Source organism: Protopterus annectens, chromosome 12.part0, assembly GCF_019279795.1.
Source record: "Protopterus annectens isolate FY-2018-M chromosome 12.part0, PAN1.0, whole genome shotgun sequence".
NCBI lineage: Eukaryota > Metazoa > Chordata > Ceratodontiformes > Protopteridae > Protopterus > Protopterus annectens.
In genome coordinates, this window is record NC_056746.1 from 139,284,516 (window position 1) to 139,304,591 (window position 20,076).

The 20,076-nt window shown below is 39.4% G+C and overlaps 1 protein-coding gene across 1 annotated transcript in view; it reads right to left on the reverse strand.

Annotated features, from left to right (window-relative positions):
* The window catches only part of LOC122816399 (multidrug resistance-associated protein 1-like), an 827,783-nt gene that overhangs the window by 90,068 nt on the left and 717,639 nt on the right, over nucleotides 1–20,076 (reverse strand). Inside the window, exon 23 of the mRNA XM_044089157.1 lies at nucleotides 13,003–13,202. Within this exon, the coding sequence (XP_043945092.1) occupies nucleotides 13,003–13,202 (200 nt within the window). The remainder of the gene's footprint in view (nucleotides 1–13,002; nucleotides 13,203–20,076) is intronic.

The following is a 20,076-nucleotide window of genomic DNA, read 5'->3' on the forward strand; positions in this document are numbered from 1 at the left end:
CAGTTAAGTTGTCTTGCATGTAAGGCTGGTAAGACTAATTTTTTTTTTTTTTTAGTATTTGACAGGGATTCTAACACTTTTTCCAAGCTTATTTCAGAAATAGTGGGGGCAACAAAGTGGGTGGGTGAGATAAAGTTTGCACTAAATTTGTCTGCTAATATATTGTTTATATCCTTGGGAATGGCGAGTGTGATATTATGGGTTAGCTCAGTGCATTGTTGGACATTATTCCTTAATTTCCTGACATAAAAGAAAAAAAAGATTTTGTAGAGTCCTTTAGTATCTGCGGTGGCCTTAAGTTTGTACTCTGATTTAAATATGCAGGTTTTTTTTTTATTGCACTAGCATTTCTGAAAATATTTTGTGGTACTTAATCATCTAAGTCTGGGGAAGTGGAAGTTCCCCTTCTTAAATTGAAAGTACTGCACCCATCATATAACTTAAACACAGAAAAGGTAAGATTGGGACAAGATCACACTACTAGATCTATTAATTAGATCTATTAATTGGGTTGGCTAGAACATGAAAGGGTTAAACAGGAAATTTAAAACAAAAGTGATTCTGAAGTATTTAAATAAGTTAAACGTTCAAGAAGCTCTGCTTCAGGAAACTAAAGTAAATGCACTCCAGAGAGTATAGTGGCTAATTTCTGGAAGGGATGGGCTGTTTACCATATGCTAAGAAATCTAACGGGGGGGGGGGGGGTCACTCTAGTCAAGCACACTTTAGGATGGAAAAGAGTGGATAACATCAGTATAAGGATGGTAGGGGGCATATTTTGGAAGTATTGAAGCAAGTTGGCAAGTTTTAATTAGGTAAACATTTTGAGCCCAACTGTGTCTTGATGGGTGGGTTGATTCTTTTAGCACAGAACTGGAATGACTAGGTGGGCAATTAACTCCACTTATTATTGAGAGCAATTTCATGTCATTATATCAAACTCCCTTCATAAAGGATGCCATCAACAACTTGCTGACTTGTCAACAGGACATGAAAGGCAGATGGACTGAGTACTTCCAGCAGCTTCTCTGAAAGAAGAAAACCCCACAGAAGCTGTACTGTCCAAGACACAGCCTATAATGATAGAAGAGGAAGAGCCCACCACAGAAGTAAGAATAGCACTAAGGAAAATGAAGTCAGGGAAAGCAACAGGCTCAGATGAGGTCACAGCGGATATGAGAAAGATGCTGCGTGAGATAGGGAAGAAATGGCTCCTGAGGTTACTCATAGCAGTGTGGAGAAAAAGGCACATCACAGATGACTGGAGATTAAGCATACTAATGCTAGTGTGCAAGAACAAAGGGAACATCCACAACTGTGGGGAGTACAGAGGTATCAAACTCCTGTCGTACTACATGTAGGTTCTGGAGAGGGTTACTGATAAACAAATACACAGAGTAGTAGAATGTAAGATGGTAATGAGCAGTTTAGATTGAGATCTGGATGTGGCACAATCAATATGATGTTTGCAGTGAGATGGGTAGCTTAATAAGAACATAGAGATGAGGAAAAAGCTCATTTGGACATTCCTAGACTTGGAGAAAACATATGACAGGATTTTCAAGAAAGATGATTTTGGGCAGTCATTCAAAGTTTTGAAGTCCCAGAAACATTAGTAGAATTAGTACAGGTTATGTACAAGGACCCAGTAACATGAGTATGAACAGTGTTTGGACTCCCAGAGGGGTTCCCAGTGGGCATCAGGGTTCAGCTCTGAACTGCAATTCATGCTGATGATGGACTACAAACAGTTCAGCGGGGACAGATCAACAAAGCTGCTGTATGCAGACAATGTGACATTACATGCAGGCTTTGAACTAAAGCATCAGGAGATTATAAAAATGGAATGCAGAACATAAGGCACATGGGAAGAAACTGAGTACAGATAAGACAACTTCAATGGCGGCAAATGGGAAAAATCAGAAGAAGCTTAAAATTTTTATTTTACATTTGTTAACTGGGGGTGTCAGACTGAGCCAAAATGACCCTTTTTCAGCAGAGGCCTGGGGAGAAAAGCTCCACATAGAAAAATTACAAATACATTTAGATATTTAGACATGATCAGTATACACACAGACATGTTTTTACAGTGGTATGCAGCACATTAATAGTTACAGTGGAAAGAACAAACAAGAAAATATTAATTTAAAAATAAAGGTAATTAATAGATTTGTGGTGTACAGCTGAAATTTGGAACATAGGTAGAATACATACATAGTACACAGGTACAGTACATACATTGTACATTAGCCAGTGTTTGTGAGTAAGAGTAAAATCTATCAAGTAGTCTAGGTTTAGTATGTGTACCTTATCCGCTTTCACTATGGAAATTTCAAAATGGAAATAGAAGGGAAATAATGGAGCAGGTTAACAGATTCAAGTACTGGGGAGGGATGGTTGAGGAAAAAGAAAGTGTGATTGAGGAGGTCAAAGCTAGAATCAGAGGGACTGCAGCCAACTGGCACAGAGTCTCAGGTGTAGTATATGACAGAAAAATGCCAAAGAAGCTAAAAAGTAAGGTGTACAAAACAGTGGTGCGACCTGTACTGCTGTATGATACAGAAACTTGGACAGTGATGGATATGAAGTGCCTGAGACAGATTATAGGATGCCCACTATAGGACAAATGAGAAATGAGGACATCAGAGCAGAAGCCAAAGCTCCAACTGCAGGGAAGGTCAAAGAGAACAGATTACAGTAGCTCAGGCACTTGTGCAAAAGCCAAAGGCAATTTGACAAAGAAGGAAGAAGAAGGCAGGAGGAACCAACGGCATCTAGCAAAATGATAGATGGACTGCGTAAAAGTAGACCTGCAACAGTTAGGTATGACTGCAAAGAAATTAGGAGAGTGGCACTGAATCAAGAGAGAAGGTAACAGTTGACATGACAACCTGACATCATGTGGAAAATGGGAAAAGGGGGTTGATGATAAGGATGCATCATTGTAACCTGATAACATTTTCTGTGGGTAGAGAAAGGCTGTCACAACACAGGTAAGGCTTCAGGAAATGAGAGAAAGTCGTGTTTGGTTGACCAAGGCCACATATCACTGAATGGAAAATGGGACTTTACTTTCATGGTCCAAGCAACTGCGTTGGCCAGACATCTGGATTTCCAGATTGGCTTAAATTTACTACCACATCTCAGATTTTGTTCATAAAAGCCATGCTTATTCTGATCCTAATTTATTTCTGATGGCTGTCATTACTTTGGAATAGCAAAAGCTGTGTGGGCTAAATACAGTAGATCCACTGGCTTTGAAGTGGATAGATACTAGGGACACTAAGTTTGGGGAAACACACCAAACTGGGGACATCCAAAGGTGCAAAGTGTGGATTGTTAAGATATAATTTTGGGAGATTATGTAAGGAGGTCCCGATTACGAAAAGAGACTGGGAAAACAGAGTGGTCAGTGTTTTAGAAAACAGTATTGAGAGGCTTAAAACACATTTAAAAGTAAGGATAAGAAATATAAGATATTGGGGGAAGTGCTTAGATAAAAAAGTCAGGAATGCAAATGGTTTCATTACAGTAGTCTTTCCCATCGACTCAAAATCCTGAAATGTGCTCCACCTAATCTGACTGCTTGGAGGTTGATGGAAAGATGTATGCAAACTATTAAGGTTACAGTGGACTCTCAAGATCAGCAATGTTATACACAGGTAGGCATCGATAAGGCAAATACTTCTGGAATTTGTACACAACAACAGCTCTGTTTAGCTTGATGAGGGCAAAACATTTTTGGATAATGTAAATTGTCCAGTAATACTGAAAGAGGATTTACTTTCTTTAAACAATGAGATTAACAGTGGCAAGTGTGCACATATAATGGGCGCACTCAAAGTAGGGAAGCCCCCTGGGCCAATTGGTATTCCAGTTTATGTATATAAAACATAGTGTCATGATATTAACCCCTATCTGCATGCCTTGCTTAATGCTGTCTTTAAGACAGGCTATTTCCCTTTATCACCATCCCTGGCAAATATTGCCCTGCTAAAACAGGGAAAGGATGATAAACTCCCACAGCATTATAGACCAGTATCATTTATAGAACAGTATCATTACTACACAGTAACATTAATTCCAGCCAAGATCCTGGTAACTCACTTTGAGAAGGTACTTCAAAATATCATTAGCAACTCTCAGCAGGGTTTTGTAAAGGGACATCAGGGCATAGCCAACTTATTCAGATTATAAATCTGAAAAAAAGCAGCTAGCAATCACTGCTTGACAGGTTTTATTAACTTTTATAAGGCTATTAATTCTGTAAGACAGGAACTGTTTTGGCTAGCCCAGCAAAGGTTCAGTATCTGGGGAAATGTCCATATGCCAATAATTGTGTGCTGACTCACTTGCACAGTTGGTAACAAACTGATAGTACTCAGCTGCTTTCCAGCCATGTAGAGGAGCCTGACAGAGGTGCTATTCATCATGGCCGTAAAACATTGAGTATTCATATTAAGAAATATTATAGCCATAGTTGTTTAGTTTGCTGGGGGGACAATTTATTGTTAATGTATGGAGTGATTGACTGTGTTCTTTGGCTAATACAACCACAAAAGTTTAGCAAAGTCCTTAACACTTTTGGGAGATCTGTGGTCTTATTATAAACAAAGGCAAGACAGTTTTCTATCCCCTTATTGATTTTTCTCGATATAAAGACTGAATATGGGTCATACATTTCAACTGTACAGGTTTTTGCAGAATGTCCAGATTTTTGGCTCGTTTTTTCAGTCCATTTTTCATGAAATTGCGATTTTCTGGCAAATTATTGGCAAGTCATTAAAAACTGAAGTCAGAATATAATGACATACATTTGAGTTTCAGACTTCATATCCTTCAGAAAATTCATGCTAACATAAAACATGTTATTCCATCAACTTTCTAAGTTTATAAGAACAATATTTACAATTTGTCCCTATTTTTGGCCATTTGTCCCCCCATTATTTGTGGCTTTGTCCAGATTTCTTGCCTTAAGAGGTTGAGACATATGATATGGGCTGAACAAAACTACTTCTGGATTGTACAATTAAAGCTAAGAAGTGCTAGATGCATTGGTATTACATCACTGGAAGTTCACAGGGTTGATGCTATCCCAGTGTTAAAACGGATCCAGGTGTGGCCAGCTGAATCATAGGAAGAATGTGCCTAGGGCACATTTTTGTTCATTTGGGACAACAGACTACAATCTCATTTGCTAACCAAATTGTATGGTCAATTCCAGGTTTAGCATTATACTGTTTTAGGTTTGATATGTACGTCACTTGACAGATAATGTTATTGGCTGCTTCCCTCTCTCTTTTTTCTTGTTTTAGTTGTTAGCCAGTTTGTTTTTCATTGTTACTGTTAGGTTTGAATACACCACACACACACACACACACACACACACACACACACAATATATGTACACACACACACACACACACACACACACACACACACACACAATATATATATACACACACACACACACACATATATATATATATATATATATATATATATATATATATATATATTAAGCTAGTGAGAGAGCGATAGATGTGGTTTCCCTCTGTACAACTGAATGTTTTTTTAATGTTGTATTTAAAAACTGTCATTAAGAAGTTCAAGCAGAGAATACCGAATGCCCAAAATATCAAATATTCAAAAGATTGACAAAGGAAAAGTATTTCCTTCCCAGTCTTCACACTAACACCCATAACACCTTCCTGAAATTTGTCTGAACAGTGGCAGTGCTGTGTATGAGGACGTTTTTATTATGGTAAGGTGTAAGGTTAGGGTTAGCACCCATTACTAATGTGGGCAGGGGGCTCAACCCCCTTTAACCACCTTAGTAATAGGTGTTAACCCTAACCTTAACTCTGCCCCTTCACCCAACCCTACGCCTTTACATTAACTTAATAAATGTCTTCCCATAACACTGCCACTACATAAGACACACAAACACACACTAACACTACATCTACACCTTTACCTGACCCTACAATACATAGACTCGTAAGCAAAACATACACCTGTCCCTCCACCTATCCCTGAACCTAACCCTGGTTCCCACACACAAATGCTCTCATCCTCTCCAACCCCAATTACCTTTCACAATGAAAGAGTCCCTTGACATTTTTAATGTTCAGCTATCCATATGTTCAGTATTAAGCAGCACCCTGTCACTTGTCGACCAAATGGACATTCATTCAAATTGAGGGAAAACATACACATACATATGTACATAAATAATAAAGGATTATGTTGCTGATTTTAATCTACAGATGTAAAAAGTTGATGAAAAGGCTGAAGAGAATAGGGATAGGATAACACCTTGGAAGATGCCTGTTGTGATGTCCCCACGCTGGCCCAGTAATCAAGAAACCTGAATCCTCACCACTGACACTGGAGAGGGATGTTCACTTAGAATACAAATGCATACACTCAGTATTTCCAGATGCAGACCACTCTACACAAGCACAATTTCCCTTAAGAGCACCCAGGGAACACACTCAGTCCGGGGGATGGTTCCTCTCTATATCTGTCCAGACCCCCAGTAGGACTCCCCACTTGCACAACTTAAAGTTGAGTCCTTAGCTGGGATTCCAAGCTAAGTCCTCTCACACCCTCTCTGTGAAACCAGTGCATTGTGTCCCTACTCCAAGCAGCTAACACACACACTCTGAGATTTGATTTGCACACATGCATGCACATACCTGGGAAAGGCTGGCACAGATTAATGCGCTTTCGTCCCTTCTGCCTAGACTATAAGGTAGTTATCACTGTCATTAGAACACCTGCCAGCTTCTTTAAGGCTCTTCCAAGGGTACCCAATTATATTGAGTGAAATTAATACGAATACAAATGGCAATGTTGACCAAACAGCAAGGCTTTCAGGAGTGGCCAGACTTATAACCAAAATAAGTATGTGAAAATACTCTCAAAACTTAAATATTTTTTCTAACAGGACCAGCCACAATAAGAAGTTTAAATATATTTAACAGTAAATAATAAAAGAACACAAAAATACTAAATATTTATTTACAGTAAACACCAGAGTTTCAGTCACAGGGAATATTAAAAATAACACTGATGGAAAGTTTCACAGTTATAGAAAAACAGTATTTAGCTAATCTCACTATCTATTCCTGACTGACTAAAATAATTACTATTCCTACTTACTGAATAGAGCAAGACAAGGTGGGTGAGTGATCCTTGTTGTCAGATCCAAGACAAATACAGAATGTTCCTGAGACTTCAGTCTCCCCTAATATTAAAACATTATTTCTGTACAGATATCTGGTCATCTGACTCTGTTTCCCACACTATTCCCCATCACTAGAACCTACCAGGGTTTAGCACCTATGTGCTACAATATGCACAGATAGAGTTTCGCTCAGCTGTGGTGCAGCTACTGGAAGTCATAAAACCATTTCACTCTTCCTACAAGAGCCACCAACTATTCTCTAGTGCAGACATTGCATCTCTGGATCCATTCGAAACTATGGGATAACATCTTTATGGCTTAACCCATGAAGTAATTTAATTTCACATATATTTTGCAAAGTCAGATGGATTAAGATTAATGCCTTAACTTCCAGTATATGTTCTTACAATGTATACATTTAATTCATTTACAGTAATACATGTACATTTCTTTTCCTTACAACAGGGTGCACCTGTTGATACATTTTAACACAAGCAAACCTCACAAATACATTTTCAGCACAAGCATCTGTACAAATCAGTTTGATATACAAATAACGTAATTATTTACAAAATTCCAGCTAGCTGTGTTGGCATATGCTACAATTCCACTGTCCTGTTTCTCCTGGCATGGCTTGCAGTACCTCTTATTGTCACACCTGTCATGACTATTTGTGGGGTTGAACAGGAGTTGTTGCTTTTAAGTGTAAATGTTCTATTTGAAGACAGCTGCAGAACCACTCTAGGATGGAGGATCTAAAGTCATTGTGCGCAAGAGCAGAGTAGGAAAAAAGATGTGGTTGATGGAGTCTAATGTTTTGTACAGATGAATGAATATGATGTCATTGAGATAGCCTTTGCTGTTATTGGTTAAAATGATGTCATTAAGGGTGTGTATGTTTGGGTACTTCCGTATTTAATAAAGCTGTGTTGTGATGTAGATGCATGTTGTATTGGCAGAGAATGGAAGCAAGTTGGTTTTGAATTGCTTTTTCTAGTAGTTTCCCTAGGTGTGAAAGGGGGAGATAGGCCACATATCAGATGCAGTGGATGGGTTTGGACATTTGTGAATAGGAGTAACAATGCTTTTTTTTCCTTAACTATGTGAATGTTTGCTTTGTGAGAGAGATGTTGGGGGTTTAGATGTGCACTTTTTTATGAGTTAAGGCAGAGGCTAGCTTTTCAGTTTCTTGGGCTATTTTCCTGAAGTAAATGAGAGGTAAAAGGTTTGAGGTTCAGTTATGGACAAGAGGGAAAATGGTTAATTCTGGGATAAAGTCAGAGTGAGAAAATGATTGGAGGATGCACTGTGATTTAGTCTTTCCTGTTATTTGATTAACCTCACTTCAGTATTTATATAGGTTTGAGAATGTGAGGTTGTGTCTATTGCAGAGAAAAATGTCTTTGTACATCTGATCCCTTTCTTGATTGTTTTGCAAAGAATAATATATGTGCTATGGTCTACAGGTGACTGAGACTGCTTCCAGCTTTTCCAGGTAGTAACCTCCTGTTTGAGAAGGCAATTCATCTTATTTGTTAACAACAGAAGGCATGATGCTTCATGGAGTTTGAAGTTTTGTGATTAGAATTAATTCTTAATGCTAATTAGGGCTCTGGTAACAGATGTAATAGCTTCATTGATACTAGAAATGTAAAGTCTGGGTTTTCTGATGTTAGCAGTTACAAAGTTAACATGTTGTAAACTGGCTGCGGTATTGCTAAAAGATAGGAGAGATCTTGGATGGCATTTTTGAGTGTTTTAGGATGTGGGAGACAGGGACTGCAGAGTGGTCACTGATGTTTGGGTTGGACTATACGAGTTATTTTACTAGGGTTTTTGGAAATTAGAATATTTAGCTCAATGTAGTTCATTTCATGGTTAGGTCTTCCTAGTTGCTTGATTAGGCCAAGGTCAGAGAGGAAATTTTTAAGATAATTTCTAGCTTGGGTACAGGAGTGTTTGTATGATACCATAAAAGGATAACTGGGGGGACTGGCTGTTTAAAGTCTACGGCTGCATTTATAATGGTAGTTCTCTTTATAGGTCCACAAGTAGTAGTTTGATCTGAGGTCATCATTTAGTGATGATGTTGCTGTGACCTTGTGGTCAGTGTGGGATTTGAAAGTGTCATGCACCATTCTTCAAGGCCTGTTTCCTGGTCTATCTACATGAAGGGACTTGGAACAGGTGAGACAGGAAATGAGTGACAGCAAGTGAAGTTTCAGCAATGGTTCAGTTAGGGCATATGTCAATATCATGTTGAGCTGGCCACAGTTGTATGGCATCAACCTTAATTTTGATGCCTGCTGAGTTTAGGCATCCTAATTGTACCTGTTTGTGGTATGCAGTGGTGGGGGTAGATATGAGGAGTAGTGTTGTGGTATTGGGGTCAAGGTTACTGGGGAATATCACCACAGAAGAGAAGTATGTGAGTAATTATGTTATTAGAATTCCATCTGCGGATAGTGGTGGTAGTTGGTGATAGAATTATGGGGAGGATGTGCTTCCATACAAGTTAGGCTAGAGAAATGCAAGGTATTATTGTTGTGGAGATACAATAGAGGGATGAAGTGGTACCTAGAAATCATTAGAAGATTTATGATGGTTACAGCAGCGTATGAAGTTATTACTGAAGGCGGTGGTTGGTTTGGGTGCAAGGAAGGTGTTGGTGGTTGGTCTGGAAGGTGTTGCAGAGTAGCAGGCTTATGGAAGTGCTTAGAAGGATGATTGGAATAATGCCTAGGTGGAATCTGCTATATATTGAAGGTTAGCATGGCTGTAGTGGGTAGTTGTGGTGGTGATGAAGTCACAGTAAGAGAAAATATTGAGATTGTAGGATGGTCAACTAGGTTCAAGTTTGAAGTTTGTATTAGCTTGTGGATTTAGTTCTGATCGAGTAGACTTGAGTCTACACTTTGTGTTTGTGGATTTAACTCTCACCAAAATTAATGCAACTCTGTATTGAATGATATGGAATTATAAGCATTTGAGGGGGTTCCACTTCCCATAATGCTTGAAGTGTGTGTGTGCTTTATATTCCAGCTTACAGTTCAAATCAGAAATGGCACCTTTATTTATGTCTATTTATGTTAACTGACCTAAATCTGTGATGCAAATAGTTTCTTTTATGTTTTGCAACACAAAATATTAGGTAGACACGTCAAATACTGATTCAAATCTCTCATACCAAGTGGTAGAAAGTCAAACCAGGTTCCCAATCAGACTGTGTTTTAGTTGTACAGTCAATTTTTAAAACATTTGTGCTGCAATTGTTGCATACTTTTTTGTAGATTAGGAAATATAAATGTGTACCAAATTCTCCACCAGTGGTCTATGCTTTATAAAGTAAATGTAGCATAACTACATAGCAGGGAAAGTCTAGGACTCCTTGCTCTCTGTTTCTGAAACCAATGGCAGCTTTAACAGTAAGCATAAAAATATGCAGCATATAAAATACCATAGTATGATTACCACCCTTATAAAATACCTTGTTTTAAAAAATATATATTAATATATATTTTAGCATACAAGTACAACACAATAAAATATGTGTGCACATATTGATACTAGTGATATCCTGTTAGAGAACAGTTTGTTTTGGTTACCAAGGTCTGATATATTGGAAGTAAAAATTTTCTTGTGCTTTTTGTCAATTATTATATGCAAATGAAGAATATGCCATGCAAGAGAGGAAATAGAACATGAAGCAGGGTGGTTTATGACATGTTACAAGCACTGGCAAGGTGCACAAACAGTGAAGCTACACCAAATGTGCTCAGTATCTGGGAACTCCTCTTAAGAAATTATATATATATCACATGTCAGAGTCTTTTATTTTACTTATAAAATGGATTCTGCCTGCTTCTTCACTTTCAGGTGTGGCATACCCTATATGACTGCAAATCTCTTATTTATGTCTTAGCCATTTGCATTTAGATGTTTTTCTTCCAGTATGAAAGAAAACATCTGCTTTACAAATACAGTTAAAAGCCTGTCTGTCTTGCTACTGATTTTTTTTTTTTTGTAAAAATGTTGCATGGAATTCTCATATGCTGCTGAGCCAGCTGTATGTAATAGAGGAACAGAGCCCTGACTGTAGCCCAGACAACTTTGATTCAATTAGTGGAACACACAATGCATGAACCAGACAGAGAAGGGTGAGTGATGAACACCAAATAACACATCCTAGAGGGTGAGGTTGGCATGTATGCTGCTGCAGGCGCAACACCTGTCAGTTAGACCATAGGTGTGCACTCTATGTGAGAAAGTGGGGTGTAGGAGCAAGGCTGAGAGAATACACTTTGAGTAAGAAGGTGGGGTGTAGAGACACACACCTGGGTAAGGCCACCATCACTCTATAGTTCAGTAAGTGTACTAAAGTGTGTGCCAAAGTAGTGCAAATGACATTGTGCTGTGCATACAGACCACAAGGAAGCGGGTTTGAGGCATAACTGTAAAATTGGACTCAGCTGCAGATATGACCCAGAGGCACACAATACATACATAAAACTTATAGATATAAAATGGAGTTAATGAAAAATATTCCTTATGTACATTAGGGACTTCTCATAGGATGATGTTAGGTGCTAATACCAAACAGGATGCGAGAACAAATTAGTGTGTAGAGCACAAAAGAAGAGCTAGCATGATGGTTAAAATTTTTACCTTAATGACACGGTGCAGGGTTTGATTCTTTAATGGGATAACTGGTTAGGCTTAAAATGACCCACAAGGGCAGTAAGCCTAGTACTAACCTATGAGGGGAAGCTTGATGGTTTAGGTAGGTACACCTCCAAGTATAAAATGATTCCCAAATACTATTGCTTGAATCAACAAGACAGCAAAGGTCTTGCCAATTCAACTTGATTCTATTCTGTGATTATGTAGAAATGATGAAACCTGTGGACAATAGCTGTCTGAACTTCAGCAAGTCATTTTGATGCTGCACCTGACCAGCAGTTGAAAGGAAAATTAAAATGTATGTTCCATATGGTGGAATAGAACAGAAACTGTGTGTCAGAATGGAAGTACAGCTCTAACAGAATAAATGTCAGGTGTAACTCCATATGTATCAGAGTATCAAATGGATCAGTGCTAGAAATATTTGACTTACTTGTAAGCTGATAACACAAGAATGTTTGAGGCCATCGTCGATAGGCAAGTGGACAGATGGGTGGAGAGAAGAGAGGACTGCACTGGTCTCCAGAGAAAACTGCACTGCCTTCCTTTATAGAGATAAGTGTGCAGTGATTTCACTTTTTTCTTAATTTTTTGGCCCCTTGGACCTCATTTGTACTTACCTGGCCCCCAGTATTCTCCATTCACTCTCTACCAGACACACTCCTATCTCTCCAGACTTACTCCAGTGTTTCTGATGCTTGTCATGGATCTTGAGGACATTCTGGGGGCTCAGCCATCTGTGCTTCTGTCTGGTGTTTTTATATGCCCTACCCACTCTCCCTTTCCCTGCACCTCCACACTCACTGACTGCATCTGAGGGCAACCCTCTACCTTCTCCAGGATGGACACACCCATTCCTCCCTGCTGCTCCACCAGTTGCCTGAGCCACTAATCAAACCTGGGTCAGTGGAGACATAGTCAGGGCTTTATCTGTCTATGTCACCAGTGCAGCCTTATAACAACAACACATTCCTAAGATTCTACCAAATATTTTATGCAGCTGAAGCTACAGAAAAAACACATTTTATGACTCCTCCAAGATTACTGCAAAATGCAGAATATTACTTTCATGTTTAGCGCTAACATTGAGCTGACACACACGGCAAAAAAGCAACATCAGTCAGGCTTACCTGTTAGCAACAAAACTGAGGTAGAAGGATCTTTGGTTTTCATTCACAACAAAGTCACATCTTTGAATAAACCTCTCAGTTTCCCCAAAAGCTCTAATTATGTTGACACCTTGCAGAGTTTCATTGAAGTGAGTATACACTGGAGATTTACTCACAGATTCAATTCGCTTCAGTTGGCGTGAAGTAGCCACATAAAACCTCTGAACAAAAGGATATGCATAGTAATTAGTACTAAATAATCAGTTTTGTGAGAAAGAACAAAGAGTACAGCAATATAAGGAAAAAACATACAGAAGTTGCATGGCTATCAGGCAGTTCCAAACTCCAGTTTATGTATTGTATGTTGTGTTTATGATTGTGGATTAGGCCTTATGAGTTCTCAAAGACCTTTTACAGCCATGACTTTGACTCATAGCAAACAGACAAATGTAAACACAAACACAGAAGAGAACAGTTTAAGAAAATGACAGCTATCACCTCTTATTTAATATATCAATGCTTAATTATAACAAGAAAGCTTATATTATAAATATCATAATTTATTTACAAATATATAAGCATTTCAAACTGTAGCACATTAAATCAAAAACAATGAAAATATGGATTCATTTCAGAACAGAAAAAGTAATGCAAAAAAAAAAAAAAATACCACCTCTAAATAACAAAATTAGGCAGCAACTAAAAAGACTGGTTACCATAAAGATTTTAAAAATTTCCAGCCTGAAAGAACTTATATTTCCTCCTCTACTAAAAGCAGCAATCACATATTTTAAATAAAACAAGGCACATTCATTTCTTTACATACCATTTAGTAACTGGTCTTGTGACCCAGATATTACCATATATCAAGAAGCAAAATGTTCACAAAAAGTTTACTTCTTGGAGATGCACTATCCCGCAAATTAACACAGATTTTCAGCTTAAATATGTCCCTTTTTTCAACTCACACAGCGCATAAATATGCAGAGATACATTCAGATTTAAGACTGCAGTCAGGAACCTAGGTTACACTTAGCTTGTATTTTAAACAACGGGTGCTGCGGTAGTGTTGTCGCCTCACAGCAAGACGTTGTGCCATTCGATTCTCAGCTAGAGCGTCTTCTGTGTGGAGACATGCGTGAATGGGCATACCTTCATTGAAGGTTGTGCATCAGGGCTGGCAAACTCGGCACGTAAAAAATCTACTGCCAATCATTAGCGGACCAGAGTTCCGCTGTGGCAACCCCTAACCGGGAAAAGCCGAGAGACACAAACAAACATTATTACTTCCACTTAAAAAATGTATTATTGTAAGACATACTTCTTAAGCTTATAGAAGGAACTACGGTACACTATGAGTCATAGAAGGGAAGACATTAAGCTAAAGTTTCTGAAAGAGCTCCAATATTAACTTTATTTGATTGCATCCCTCTCTAGCTAGCCTGTTTCTTCCTTGAATTTTTCCCCAATCCTCCCAGCCTTTTCCTGTTGTGGTTTATAAAATCTGTCTCTCTATCTCCTGCTTTTTATGATAATCTAGTTAATTTCCAAAGTGCCCCCTTCCCATCTTTCATTGCTATTGTATGTTGTGTAAGCTATTTAAGCATTCTTCCCATCCATTGTTTTCCACAGATATGTAATACTGAGTGCCCAACCAGGAAATCAGTATGGCTCTTGAGTAAACCTCCCTTACTACATACGGTCTCCTGCTCATTTTAAAGGGTTCATAGTTTAGTTGTTTTATTGGCCAGAGGGCTCATTAGTTAGCTCTGTTTTTTTTTCTGTGCTGCTATAAATTTGGAGTGTTTGCCCTGATGTGCTCACTGCACAACAGCTGTTAGCAGTGCCCTGTATAGTAGCAAAAAACTAGAGAGTAAATTTTCTCAATAAAACCATATCCTGTAAAGCAGTAAATATAGAGTAAAATACCTTTTGTGCTGACAAGCTTATGGCAGCTAGTGGAGCATTGAATGGCAATACCTATGGATTTAGCATTTTTCACTAAACATTAAAGTTAGCATAGTTTAGTATGATCTGACCCAATAAAGCACCTTTACTAATGTGCACTAATCAAAACACCTTTAATAGCCTTCTAACCTCAATACACCACCCTCTTGTAGCTCACCAATCAAAGGACTGGACAGCATGGATATGCAGGGCTTTAACTTCTCTGCAGCCAGCTTGGTGAATATGGGCATCTTGAGACAATTGCGTCATGTTAGAGACAACCGCTTAATCTTTAAAGAAACAGTAAAAGTATGTGAGAGGCATATTTGAACAATGATACTGGAGGCAGAACTCTCACATGCAAGAAACATCAACACAACACTCACCTCACATAGCAAAAACACACACACACACACACACACACACACACACACACACACACACACACACAGACTAATGTGTGCTGAGGCACTTAAAAGAAATCTTCCTAAACAACAAAGATCATCTAGACCACCTGTTGGCAATTATGCCCAAAGGCACTCAGAAAACATAACACATAACATCCTACATACCATCACTCTCAATAGAGCACCAAACACTAGGCCCCTAAAGCAAACACCCTTCCCAGGGCTCATCATGGGGGACTCCACTGTAAGATATACTGATGCCATTCTAGCCAGGATGAACAAGGAGTAGCAGGTAGTTGCTTACCTGGAGCCAACAAAAGCCAAATCATGCACACACTCAAGTCATTACACCACAGCTGCCATTAAGATTCCATCATAATTCGTGCAGATGTAAGTGACCTGAAACGTACCTCCCTGGACTACATGACGTGAAACATTATGGAGCTCTCAGACTATGTGCCTCAGGCTGGGATGAGCCTAGAATTGAGCTACATATTATCATCACCAAGGATGATGCCACAATATGAGCAAAAGATGATTGATTTTAACAACTGGCTTTCTTTTTGGTGTCATTCTAAAGAGACCCAATATTTGTCAGTTTGGGAGGACATGGTTAACAGACCAAGTTGCTTTGCCAAGGATGGTCTGCACCTTTCCCTCTGGGCTTTCAAATACTGGCTAAAACTTTATCCTCCCCATTGTGTCTTTTTTAGGTAATGCCAAATTGACAAACAAACCAACATAGCAAAATTGACTCAACTGTACCTCAGTTAGCCAGGAGCCTAAATAAAAAACTACACTTCCTCCAGGCCTTCTTCAAATATGAGAATATAGACATCCAGGCTTTTACAGAGACATGGTTTAAAGTAGCACAGATTAACCTGGCAGAGCAAGGTCTCAGTGCCTTCCACACTTTTAGACCAGTACCTGCACAGACAAGGACTAACGGTGGAGGTGTCTCAATATATACCAATAACAAGCATACCTCTAGGGTGGTCAAACACAATGACACACTTGAGTTCTTCCACATGCAAGTCATCATAGGCAAAATCCCATACCATATCCTAGCCAGCTGTATGTCACCCACCATGTCTCAAAAAGCCTAAAATGCATACTTGAATCTACTAGAGACGCTTACCATCCAACTTAACACCCTACCCATGGTAGGCTTTAATTACCCCTCTATAGACTGGGAATCCTACATGGCCTCAAATCTAAAGGCACAAAGATTACTGGACTTTGTAAATACAAACACCCCTGACCAAAGAGTATATATACCCACCAGAGGCTTCAACATTCTGGACCTCATACTCACAAATATGGCAGAAGGCTGCAAACCCCTCATCCTCCCTGGTAAGGTCTGACCATACAGCCACCCCCTTCAAAATCAAAATCAACTCCTTACCCTCAATAAAAATCAGTAACAGTTACAAACAACTCTAAGGCAAACTATCTTTTATTAAGTGATGGTTTGTGAACATTCGATACCCCTCCAAACCCTGTCAACTCAGCAGCCTACACTGAATTGCTTTCAAACTCTGTACAACGATGTACATGGCTGTACCTCCCAGAAATAAGCCCATAAACACACTGCCCTGGTGGCATCCCAAATTAAACAGGAACACAGGATTTACACAAAAAGGAAAAAAAAGTTATGGCAAAAATCAGGAAGGTTAATTCCCATAAAGATAAAAATTCTCTCATCAAACTAAACAGGTAACTAAGTGGGTTAATTAGGTCAAACAAAGCCACATGTGAGGTTAAGATAGCTTCCCAGGTAAAAGATAACCATAAGGTCTTCTTCAGCTATGTCAGAAACTTCAAGGATAGCACACAGCAATGTTCTGAACTGATGGCTAATCATGCCACATTCACCAAGCTTGACAATATAGTGAACCTGTTAGCAGATCCCCATCACACTCCCAACCATCACCCAAGAAATACCTTCAAACATAGTCCCTCCAACTATAACTAAGGAGCATGTACTGACTGCACTTGCTAAAGCCAAGAACACAGCTTCAATGGACCCTGATAACATCCTAGAATGTCTCCGGAACAGTCTAAAACATAACTTATTAGGACCCTAGGAGTCACTATTTTAACTATAGTGTTAAAACAGGGTTTGTGCCTCGGGAATGGAGAACTGTGACGGTCATCCTCCTTCATAAGGGAGGATCTTCAACAGATTCTGGAAACTACATATCCATTAGTTTGATTAGTCTTAATTTTAAAGCCATGGAAATTATCAACAAGGACATGGAAGACCCCCTGACACTGGCTCTATCCTAGTTTGGCTTTGTCAAATGCTGAGTGCTGACAAGCTAAAAAAAAAAAAGGGGTGAAAACATAGAAGAGCAAATCTTGAAAAATCACTCTTCTCCTTTAAACTTGTTTTTTTTTTTTTGGGGGGGTACATTTTCTGCACAGAAACTCCTTGTCCTAGAATACAGACTGCCTCTGCTGTTAGGAGTCATGAGCCTTTACTTTCCTCACCAAGTCTAGTAAAGTGAAGTAAAGTATATGAGCAGTACCTGTCTGTCTAACTCTCTCTTTATGATTCTTCCCTGTTCCTCTTCCAGTGGAAGTCTAGAATTTTCTCACAACTAAGTCTCAAATTTAGATTTGCTGCTACCAATATTTTCTTCTCCTGAAGTAGTTTTTTTCTGGCAGTGGTTGATCAGATTTAGACTTCCTGCCTACTACCTAGTAATTTCCCTGAAGCAGCCATGTTGCCAGCATCTGTTGGTAGCATGAGTGCTGACTTCTCTTCACCCGCCCCAGCTAACTTCAGCATGTACTTCTCTCTGTGCCTTGCTGCATGTAACCTCATAGTGAGCCAGTTGTTTCCCCCTTTGCTTCTGAAATTGCTGTGAAGGATTAGACTACCCATGACAAAATCTCTTATGTGTGGAGCTGAATACCTCCCCCTTCTTTCAAAGTTATCCCCTGCTGCATTGATAGAGGTTACCTGGTTTGCTCATTTCCTCAGCAATTTTACACTCCTGATCTGTTGTGTGTGTGCTCACTTATCATGAGATTTTCCAGCATTTCAAAAGTTGCAATTAAACATACACTCAGAGTGGTGCAGCGGTTAACATTGTCACCTCACAGTAAGAGGTTCTTTGGTTCGATTCTTGGCTGGGGTGCCTTCTGTGTGGAGTCTGCATGTCCTCCCAATGCTCATCTGGGTTTCTTCCCATTTTCCAAAGACATGCTTCTGGAGCATTTCTTCCTGGGCCTCCACTGATAATAGGCTTTGTCGTAGTCAGATTTTCCCGGTCAACAAATATTAAATAAAATAAATAAAAAATAAAATAAAATCTATTAATGTATTTGCTTATTTATATGAAATTAAAGCACTAAAACTGTCATCTGATTTTATTCTCTATTATCTTAACTTTTTCCTGTAAGCTTAGGAGAAAGTTCAATCAAACGCCATTTTTAGCTTTACCATAACCACAAGTGGATTTGTATCAGTCATCTTTAATGCATATGTTGCCGCATCCACGAGCAGAGGACTTGACCCTGGTCATTTTGGTGCTGATTACGTTCACATTCAAATGCCTCAAAAAATACCAGTCATACCTTTGTTTATACTGAAGAAACAATTCAGTGCTTATCTTGGCATCCTTAGCATGTTTTTCTCCTTTATTGCTTGCATGCTTTTTGATGAAGGGTGACCATCTCCATCTCATGTTGGTACTGCTTCCTCTGGCATCTCCATCTCGTGTTGGTACTGCTTCCTCTGGTATCTCCATCTCTTGTTGGTACTGCTTCCTCTGACATCTCCATCTCGTGTTGGTACTGCTTCCTCTGGTATCTCCATCTCGTGTTGGTACTGCTTCCTCTGGCATCTCCATCTCATGTTGGTACTGCTTCCTCTGGTATCTCCATCTCTTGTTGGTACTGCTTCCTCTGGCATCTCCATCTCGTGTTGGTACTGCTTCCTCTGGCATCTCCATCCCGTGTTGGTACTGCTTCCTCTGGCATCTCCATCTCATGTTGATACTGCTTCCTCTGGCATCTCCATCTCTTGTTGGTACTGCTTCCTCTGGCATCTCCATCTCGTGTTGGTACTGCTTCCTCTGGCATCTCCATCTCGTGTTGGTACTGCTTCCTCTGGTATCTCCATTTCTTGTTGGTACTACTTCCTCTGGTATCTCCATCTCGTGTTGGTACTGCTTCCTCTGGCATCTCCATCTCGTGTTGGTACTGCTTCCTCTGGCATCTCCATCTCGTGTTGGTACTGCTTCCTCTGGCATCTCCATCTCGTGTTGGTACTGCTTCCTCTGGCATCTCCATCTCGTGTTGGTACTGCTTCCTCTGGTTTCCTGTGCATCTCTTGCATTATTATAAGCTGTTTCATGCTATCAGCTGCTTTGAGGTATCTTATTTTCAGCTCCTGCTCCATCTTTTTTAATTATTTCAGTCTGCATTCTGAGGTCATCTGGAGATGGACTGATTTATTCTGCTGCAAGCTCTGCCCTCACATCTGCTACCAGGCTATCTCCATGTTCAGTGGATTGAATTATAGCTGTACTATGACTATTACCAAATCACCTTTGGTCATACTAGATTCCCCTGTGATTGAATTTAGTGATTTGTCACATAGCTCATTTCTGCATGTTTTCTAGCCATTCTGTCAAAAAATAAAATAAATGCTCTACAAGGTATACCAGTTTAGCCACAGGTGTAACAGACTTTCTACAGGTGAAATTGTTCCTTGCAGACTACACAAGTT